Below are 9,607 nucleotides of genomic sequence, written 5' to 3' on the forward strand. Positions count from 1 at the left end.
ATCCTTGTTTGAATCGACAAGGCCCATTAAACAACCCAGAGGTTAATGCCGCTGACCTGGTGTACCTAAACCAGAGTTGGCAGGGGTTTGAATCGCAAACTTCTCCTACCTTTATCTACTTCCCAAGAGTCAGATTTACTCTTGGATACCATTTTATATATCTGCATCCTTTAAAAAGCAACAACAACCCTCACCCACATAAGCATTTTGCTGAGTAACAACACGACTGTTTCTACTAACCAAAGCCTTGATTGAAGACTACGATGAGATGATTAGTAGAATCAGGCATGCTGGGTTGTACATCAGTGGGATAAGGGGAGGGTTGTGAGGCTTTTTATCTGCAGAACGTGAGGAAGAGGAGTAGCGCGTGACTCCTGGCTAATACTGGAGAGTGTGTGTCCTCGTGTCAGAGGGACCTCTCACACCATCTGTGTGTGTGTGTGTGTGTGTGTGTGTCTCTCTCTCTCTCTCTCTAATCCCACCCTGTGCTGAGCAAAGGGGAACCAATCCCAATCCGCTCAACTAGGTACAGTGGGCCCAGGAAGTCTGTGTGTGTGTGTGCACATATCTGTGTGTGTGTCTGCCTGTCTGTCTGTCTAAGTGTCATTGTGAGGCAGAGAGACTCACCTGATTGGTCAGGGAATACATTGACGGACACAGGGTACAAATAAAAGTCCCTCCACCACTGTTCTCCTCCGATTGTCTCCTGCTCTAGCAACACAGGTCTGTTTGTGTGTGTGTGTGTGTGTATGCAGTCACACTGGGCTACTGTAAATTAAACAGTTTGTTACAATGATGGTTAGCAGTTAGGCAGTGAGGGGAACGATGGGAAACAATCGTATTGGATGCTTGGCAGAGCTGAGATCTCATATGTCAATTTAATGTTGATTTGGGGTTTGTGTGTCAGGAGGGGTTTGTATGTCATTGTGGGATACCATGTTCAAAATACACACAGTGTTGTGTTTATTAAGATATTCTTTACTTAACTGTAAATACCGGGTGGTTGTTCAAATTAATAATGGCATTAGTAAAGAAAGCATTGGGGATTTGTCTAATCAATTATTTCTCTCCCTCTCTTCTCTCTCTCTCTCTCCGTAAACCCATAGATCTCATACTCATAGATTTTCCAGTTTGCCACCATGAGTCCCAAGAACGTAATCTTCAAGAAGATGGCCAAGGACAAGTCGGTGAGTGAGTGTGTGTGTGTATGTGCGTGTGTTGGCAGGTATGCGTGCGCATGTGTGTCTGTGTCTGTGTGCTAAGCATTATTGTTAGAGTGGCATAATGCAATAATAACAACATCTGACTATTCTTGATATTTCACACATTGACTTGTATTCGACAAGCAAACCTAACAATAGTTCTGCTCACTTAGCACTTCCATATCCCTCAGTAGTCTCTTTCCATAGTGGCTGTGGAAAGAGACTATTCACTTAGATATTTCATGACTGTGTTGTCGTTAGCAAAGTGATGGCGTTAACAGGTGACACGGATGAAGCCATGCGTATGACAGATTACATTGAGATTAGATTAATGTATTACTCCTCTGAGGTGTGTGTGTGTCTGTTAAAGGATACGCAACACATTTGTGGGTTTAGAATGCTGTGAAAGTGTTTACATGTGTTTGAGTGTTTATGTGTTGTGTACATGCATGCGCTAATGTGTTGACATAATTCCAAGTGAAGGCCTCAGGTGTGATTTTATGTTTTGTACTTGATCAGGTCGGAGTATACATGGCGAAGAGGGACTTTGTGGATCGTGTGGACTCTGTCGAGCCAGTGGGTAAGCTCAGCTCATACTCTCTTCATCAATTAAAACAATCCGGCCGTGAACCAATCAGCAACTCAACAAGTCAAAAACGAACCAATCATTACACAGCAAAACACATAACACACTAAGGGCATTGCACATCAAACAATCTAACACACAATTGATCAAATGCTGCCAGATCTGAATCTACATAACAGATGACCTAGGATGTTTAATTTTCTCAAAGGCCACTTTTGAGGTCAGAAAACATCTGACAAACTTAGATATTGTAATGTCCCTTTAATTGAAACCCTTAATTTAAATGGCTTACTGGATTCACAGTATTACTTTAGACAAGAGCCTTAGCAATAAACACTTACATCAATTAGTTCTTCAGAGCCTTTGGCCAGGAATCAATCAAACGCAGATAAACTACCTGCAGATAAACAACCAATGTGATCTCCACAAACCTCTGAGAAACGGCCTTTAGCAGTCCATTGCTGTGCACCCGTTGCTAACCTGCATTGGTTTGAATCCTGGCCGCTGTCTTGTCTAATGCTGTAAATTCTAACCTATGCTGTTCTTCACTCACAATAGATGGTGTCATACTGGTTGACCCTGAGGTCCTCAAAGGAAAAAAAGGTCTGCATCTCACCAAACGTGTGCGTGTGTGTGCATGTGCACATGGGCAAGTGTATGTGCTTGTGTGTGTGCATGTGCACATGGGCAAGTGTATGTGCTTGTGTGTGTGGAACAGGGTAATTGGGTTCCATTTGAATTGAAGGCAGTCAATTCAGAAAGTGATCTGAATTCAAATTTATACAACTTTTTTTTTAAACAACTTATGAAATAAATTGCTTTTACTTCAACTTTTATTGAGAAGCTATTGAAAATAGCAGTACTTTGATGTAATCATATATTTTTGACGCCCCCTAGCATTCGTCCAGCTGTCCTGCACGTTCCGGTACGGTCGTGAAGATATGGACGTGATGGGAATTGCCTTCCGTAGGGAGATCTACATAGCCATCCGTCAGGTGTATCCACCCATACAGGACAGGGACCAGTCCACACACACCAAGATGCAGGGCAAACTGCTGCGCAAACTGGGAGACAATGCCTTCCCTTTCTTTTTCGAGGTGAGGGCCAAGAACCTCAAGAGATACCAACATTTTATTGTACACGCACATTGCAAATTAAAAACACATATACATGTCAAGGAAAACACAAAACTCACATAGGCCTACTCACCTCATTATGCGCAAACACACACACACACACACACACACACACACACACACACACACACACACACACACACACACACACACACACACACACACACACACACACACACACACACACACACACACACACACACACACACACACACACACACACACACACACACACACACACACACACACACACACACACACACACACACACATACACACGCCTCTCGTTCATCTTAATTACATTTGTGTGTGTGTGTGTGTGTTTCAGTTCCCTGATAACCTGCCTTGTTCAGTGGGTTTGCAGCCTGGCCCTAATGATTCTGGGAAGGTAAGGATCGTGAACCTTGACCTGGTTGTCTCTTACATTGCATCATATTATCATGTGATATTTGTTCGTTATATTTGAAATGCATACACTGTATTTTGTATTCTGAGTATATTGTGACGATTGACGTATATAGTTCATATAATCTAAAAAGTAAGAAAAATCTATCTCTGATTGTGAGCTCTGTTGTTGTCTTGGTAGCAATGTGTCGTGGAGTTTGAGGTCAAAGCCTTCAGTGCGGAGAGCCAGGAGGCCAAAGTTCGCAAACGGTCAGTGGAGTTTTCTCTGTCCCAAATAACCCCCATTCCTAACCCCAAGTCTCCACCATCGGCCCTGGAGAGCTGCTTTAACAGAAATAGCCGGTTGTGGCTCTATATCACAACAAACGTTGATGGATGGTGTCACGAAACCAAAAACTAGCCTTCCAATGTTGTTGCACTTGCTTTGTTTAGGGGTCCTAGGCCTAGTTACATGGTCTGTAACTTGAATGAATGTGTACATTTTTGTGAGAAATCAGCGTTTGAGGACCATGTTGGATGCACATGTGCCCAGGGAGACAGCCATTTTCCTTTAGGCAAAGGGCCAGCTCCTTCTTGATCTCTTGGTCAGCCAGTCCAAACTGATTATTATTTGTTCTGTTGGTGACAAAACAGAAATATGTAGAAAAGGAAAAATACAAAAGGCATGACCAAACTAAAGACTCAAAAAGAGACAAAAGGCCCCATGGACACCAAACTAAACCAACAGCTTCACGGCCCCTCCAGCTGGGTCAGTGACAATCACATAATTGGCAGCACCTGTTTCCTTATCAACCAGGCTCAGCACCTGGACACGGTTCCCTTGGGGAATGGAGTGTGGAATTGGTAGTGAGCTGTAGCGTGCTGTCTAAACTACCTAACATATTCCACAACAATGGTTCTATCTCATCCATTCCCTCCCTTCCTCTCCCTATCTCCCTTCCTCTATAGGAGTACCGTGCATCTGATGATCCGGAAGCTGCAGTATGCCCCGGAGAATAGCGGGACGGCCCCTTCTGTGAAGACCACCCGTGAGTTTGTCATGTCCGACAAGCCCCTGCACCTGGAGGCGAGTCTTGACAAGGAGGTGGGTAGGATACCATTAGAGTTAACAACACATCACTGGCCTTAGATTTGATGCATTTGCTCATAAATGATTAGTGAAGCATCTACAGTGCATTCGGAAAGTATTCAGACCCCTTCCCTTTTTTACACATTTTCTTACATTACAGCCTTGTTCTAAACTGGATTCAATTGTTTTTCCACACACACCTATCTATATAAGGTCCCACAGTTAACAGCACATGTCAGAACAAAAACCAAGCCATGAGGTCGAAGGAATTGTCCGTACAGCTCTGAGACAGGATTGTGTTGAGGGACAGATCTGGGAAAGGGTACCAAAACATTTATGCAGCATTGAAGGTCCCCAGGAACACAGTGGCCTCCATCATTCTTAAATGGAAGAAGTTTGGAACCACCAAGTCTCTTCCTAGAGCTGGCCGCCCAGCCAAACTGAGCAAATTGGGGAGAAGGGCGTTGGTCAGGGAGGTGACCAAGAACCCGATGGTCACTCTAACAGAGCTCCAGATTTCTTCTGTGGAGATGGGAGAAACTTCCAGAAGGACAACCATCTCTGCAGCACTTCGCCAATCAGGCCTTTATGGTAGAGTGGCCGGACATAAGCAACTCCTCAGTAAAAGGCACATGACAGCCCGCTTGGAGTTTGCCAAAAGGCACCAAAAGACTCTCAGACAATGAGAAACAATATTCTCTGGTCTGTTAAAACCAAGATTGAACTCTTTTGCCTGAATGCCAAGCATTGCACCTGGAAGACACCTGGCACCATCCATACGGTGAAGCATGGTGGTGGCAGCATCATGCTGTGGGGATGTTTTTCAGCAGCAGGGACTGGGAGACTAGTCAGGATCGAGGGAATGATGAGCAGCGCAAAGTACAGAGAGATCCTTGATGAAAACTGACTCCAGAGCGCTCAGTGACAATGACCCCAAGCACACAGCAAAGACAACGCAGGAGAGGGTTTGGGTCTCTGAATGTCCTTGATATACCAAGGATTATCTTGTGTAATGATCATGCTGTTTAATCAGCTTCTTGATATACCACACCTGTCAAGTGGATGGATTACCCAGCTAGAGCCTGGACTTGAAACCTGTAGCTGTGAGGCGATGCTCCCCATCCAACCTCACAGAGCTTGAGAGGATCTGCAGAGAAGAATGGGAGACACTCCCCAAATACAGGTGTGCCAAGCCTGTAGCTTCAAACTCAAGAACACTCAAGACTGTAATCGCTGCCAAAGGTGCTTCAACAAAGTACTGAGTAAAGGGTCTGAATACTTATGTAAATGTGATATTGCATGTTTTTATTCGTAAAACATTTACACAAAAAATTGTTTTTTTAAACTGTTTTTGCTTTGTCATTATGGTCTATTGTGTGTGGACTGATAAGGGAAAAAAATGATTTAATACATTTTAGAATAAGGCGGTAACATAACAAAATTTTGAAAAATTCAAGTGGTCTGAATACTTTTCGAATGCACTATATACAGTGTTTGTTGAAAGTGGGACCAGCGGTCGTATGTATTGAGAGTAGGATTTCTTATATAGGATCAGGTCCCCCCCTGTCATGTTATCTTTTTCACTGTGATCTAAAAATGAAAAACTGATCCTAGATCAGCACTCCTACTCTTGAAGCTTTTGCATGTGCTGGGGCTTGTTCAATGGGGTTCAACATTTCAAACATTGCTGGTATAAATGTTATTTATAGACCTTTGACAATGCCTGGGATTCTTTCAGAGCATATGGTCATATGGCCACAACAACAAACAAAATGGCTGCCACAAGGAGCCCTCCTCTCTGACATTATTTCCCTTGCAGATCTACTACCATGGAGAGCCCATTAATGTGTGTGTCAACGTCACAAACAGCTCCAACAAGAATGTGAAGAACATCATCGTCTCTGGTAAGGAAAGACCAACACGCGTGGCAAACTTTCCAAACTGACACATATGAGAACAAGATATCTACTCTATATTATATATTATATTAAAGCTGTAAAAAGCAGTACCCCACAATTTGCAAAGCACCAGATGTAAGAACACATCATCTCTCCCTTATTATATTGCTACATGATTTGTGAAGTATCTATTTAGGCATTATAAAAGACTTTATGTGTCCTGTGCGGCTCAGTTGGTAGAGCATGGCACTTGCAGCGCTAGGGTTATGTGTTTGATTCCCCACACGGTACCAGTATGAAAAACTTTGAAAATGTAAGCACTCAGTACTGTAAGTCTGGATAAGAATGTCTGATAAAATGTAAATGTACTTTTTTTTTAAGCCTGACTCGTGCCCTGCCCTAAAAGTTAGTTTTCAAAATGTGACTGGAGATGTCATACTCGTTCTATCTCTATATATTATTTCTCAGTGGACCAGGTGGCCACTGTGGTGTTGTATTCCAATGACAGCTACGTGAGGGCAGTGGCCTTAGAGGAATCTGGGTAAGCATCCAGTCTTTGAATGAATAAACTGCACTAAACCACAATGGAAATGATATTTGAATCATTAGAATCAGCTATGCAGTGTGACTGCAATACATACAACCTGGAAAGCACCCCAAAATGTCTAACTCGGACTCTCCCATTGGTCTAGGGATGCTGTTGCTGCTGGTGCAAGCCTGAAGAAAGTGTACACCCTCACTCCCCTATTGGTCTGCAACCGGGAGAGGCGGGGCATAGCTCTCGATGGCAAGTTGAAGCATGAAGACACTAATCTGGCATCGTCTAGCATGTGAGTATCCCGTCAATCATCGCCAGCTAGTAAAACAAGTAGTGATGCTGGAGGACAATCTGGGTCGTGTTCATTAGGACACTCCATAGCAAAACATTTGGAAAATGAGAAACGCTTCTTACTGGACAAGTTCAAATAGTACCTCCCCTTTACCTTTTCGCAACATTTTCATTTGTTTGTGCCTACTGAACACGACTATGTAACATTCAAATATATTGTGTAGAACAGACATCCCAGCAAACCAAAATTGGTTCTGTGAAAGTTCCCAGAACACTCGTTAGGTCGTGTGTTCTCAAAACACAAAAAATGTCCAGCTGTGCTGATGATTATACACTGAAAATATAAATGCAACATGTAAAGTGTCGGTCCCATATTTCATGAGCTGAAATAAAAGATCCCAGAAATGTATCATATGCACAAAAACATCCCTTTTAGTGAGCATTTCTCCTTTGCCAAGATAATCCATCCACCTGAGCAGGTGTGGTATATCAATAAGCTGATTAAACAGCATGATCATTACACAAGTGCAGGTTGTGGACAAAAAAGGCCACTCTAAAATGTGCAGTTTTGGCACACAATACAATGCTACAGAATTCTCAAGTTTTGAGGGAGGGTGTAATCGAATAAGCCCCCACTTCCCGATTGAATAAACCCCCACTTCCGTCCATTCTGCTAGCAAATGTGCAATCTTTGGACAATAAAATAAACAAGTTACTGGCAAGATTAAACTACAAATGGGACATTTAAAAACGAACATCTTATGCTTCACGGAGTCGGGGCTGAACAACGACAAAATCAACGTACAGCTGGCTGGTTATACGCTGTACTGGCAGGATAGATCAGTGGTGTCTGGTAAGACAAGGGGCGGCGGGTCTATGTATTTTTGTAAACAGCTGGTGCACGATATCTAAGGAAGTCTCGAGCTATTGCTTGCCTGAGGTAGAGTATCTCATGATAAGCTGTAGACCACATTACCTACCGAGAGTTTTCATCTGTATTCTTTGTAGCCGTTTACCACCAAAGTCAGAGGCTGGCACTAAAACAGAGTTGAATGAGCTGTATTCCGCCATAAGCAAACAAGAAAACACTCACCCAGAGGCGGTGCTCCTAGTAGCCGAGAACTTTAATGCAGGGAAACTTAAATCCGTTTTACCAAATTTCTATCAGCATGTTAAATGTGCAACCAGAGGAAAAATAACTCTGGACCACCTATCCTCCACACACAGAGGCACATACAAAGCTCTCCCTCGCCCTCCATTTGGAAAATCTGACCATAAATCTATCCTCCTGATTCCTGCTTACAAGCAAAAATTAAAGCAGGAAGCACCAGTGACTAGATCAATAGAAAAGTGGTCAGATGAAGCAGATGCTAAGTTACAGGACTGTTTGGCTAGCACAGACTGGATATGTTCCAGGATTCCTCCGATGGCATTGAGGAGTACACCACATCAGTCATTGGCTTCATCAATAAGTGCATTGATGACGTCGTCCCCACAGTGACTGTACGTACATACCCCAACCAGAAGCCATGGATTACAGGCAGCATCCGCACTGAGCTAAAGGCTAGAGCTGCTGCTTTGAAGCTTATAAGAAGTCCCGCTATGCCCTCCGACGAACCATCAAACAGGCAACAGGGCTAAGATCCCAATCGTACCACACTGGCTCTAACGCTCGTCGGATGTGGAGGGGATTGCAAACCATTACAGACTACAAAGGGAAGCCCAGCCGAGAGCTGCCCAGTGACACGAGCCTACCAGACGAGCTAAACTTCTATGCTCGCCTTGAGGCAAATAATATTGAAACATGCATGAGAGCACCAGCTGTTCCTGAAGACGGTGTGATCTCGCTCTCCACAGCTGATGTGAGTCAGACCTTTAAACAGGTCAACATTTACAAGGCCGTAGGGCCAGACGGATTACCAGGATGTGAGCATGCGCTGACCAACTGGCAAGTGTCTTCACTGACATTTTCAACCTATCTCTGTCCGAGTCTGTAATACCAACATATTTTAATAAGACCACCACAGTCCCTGTTCCCAAGAACACTAAGGTAACCTGCTTAAATGACTACCGACCCGTAGCACTCACGTCTGTAGCCATTAAGTGCCTTGAAAGGCTGATCATGGCTCACATCTACACCATCATCCCAGAAACCCAAGACCCACTCCAATTTGCATACCACCCCAACAGATCCACAGATGATGCAATTTCCATTGCACTCCACACTGGCCTTTCCCACCTGGACAAAAGGAACACCTATGTGAGAATGCTATTCATTGAGCGTCCAACACCATAGTGCCCTCAAAGCTCATCAATAAGCTAAGGTCCCTGGGACTAAACACCTCCCTCTGCAACTGGTTCCTGGACTTCCTGATGGGCCGTGCTCAGTCCTCCCTGTACTCCCTGTTCACTCATGATTGCATGGCCAGGCACGACTCCAACACCATCATTACATTTGCCACAACAGTGGTAGGCCTGATCA

General features: G+C 43.9%; 1 protein-coding gene across 1 annotated transcript in view; it reads left to right on the top strand.

Annotated features, from left to right (window-relative positions):
• Window positions 1-624: 624 nt before the first annotated feature.
• The window catches only part of saga (S-antigen; retina and pineal gland (arrestin) a), a 17,374-nt gene continuing 8,391 nt past the window's right edge, over window positions 625-9,607 (top strand). Inside the window, exons 1-11 of the mRNA XM_065013325.1 lie at window positions 625-723; window positions 1,107-1,187; window positions 1,722-1,782; window positions 2,347-2,391; window positions 2,686-2,885; window positions 3,253-3,312; window positions 3,511-3,578; window positions 4,278-4,413; window positions 6,218-6,302; window positions 6,765-6,837; window positions 6,989-7,126. Coding sequence (XP_064869397.1) covers window positions 1,140-1,187; window positions 1,722-1,782; window positions 2,347-2,391; window positions 2,686-2,885; window positions 3,253-3,312; window positions 3,511-3,578; window positions 4,278-4,413; window positions 6,218-6,302; window positions 6,765-6,837; window positions 6,989-7,126 — 914 coding nt within the window. The 5' untranslated portion in view covers window positions 625-723; window positions 1,107-1,139. The remainder of the gene's footprint in view (window positions 724-1,106; window positions 1,188-1,721; window positions 1,783-2,346; window positions 2,392-2,685; window positions 2,886-3,252; window positions 3,313-3,510; window positions 3,579-4,277; window positions 4,414-6,217; window positions 6,303-6,764; window positions 6,838-6,988; window positions 7,127-9,607) is intronic.

This window comes from Oncorhynchus nerka, linkage group LG9b (genome assembly GCF_034236695.1).
Source record: "Oncorhynchus nerka isolate Pitt River linkage group LG9b, Oner_Uvic_2.0, whole genome shotgun sequence".
Classification (NCBI taxonomy): domain Eukaryota; kingdom Metazoa; phylum Chordata; class Actinopteri; order Salmoniformes; family Salmonidae; genus Oncorhynchus; species Oncorhynchus nerka.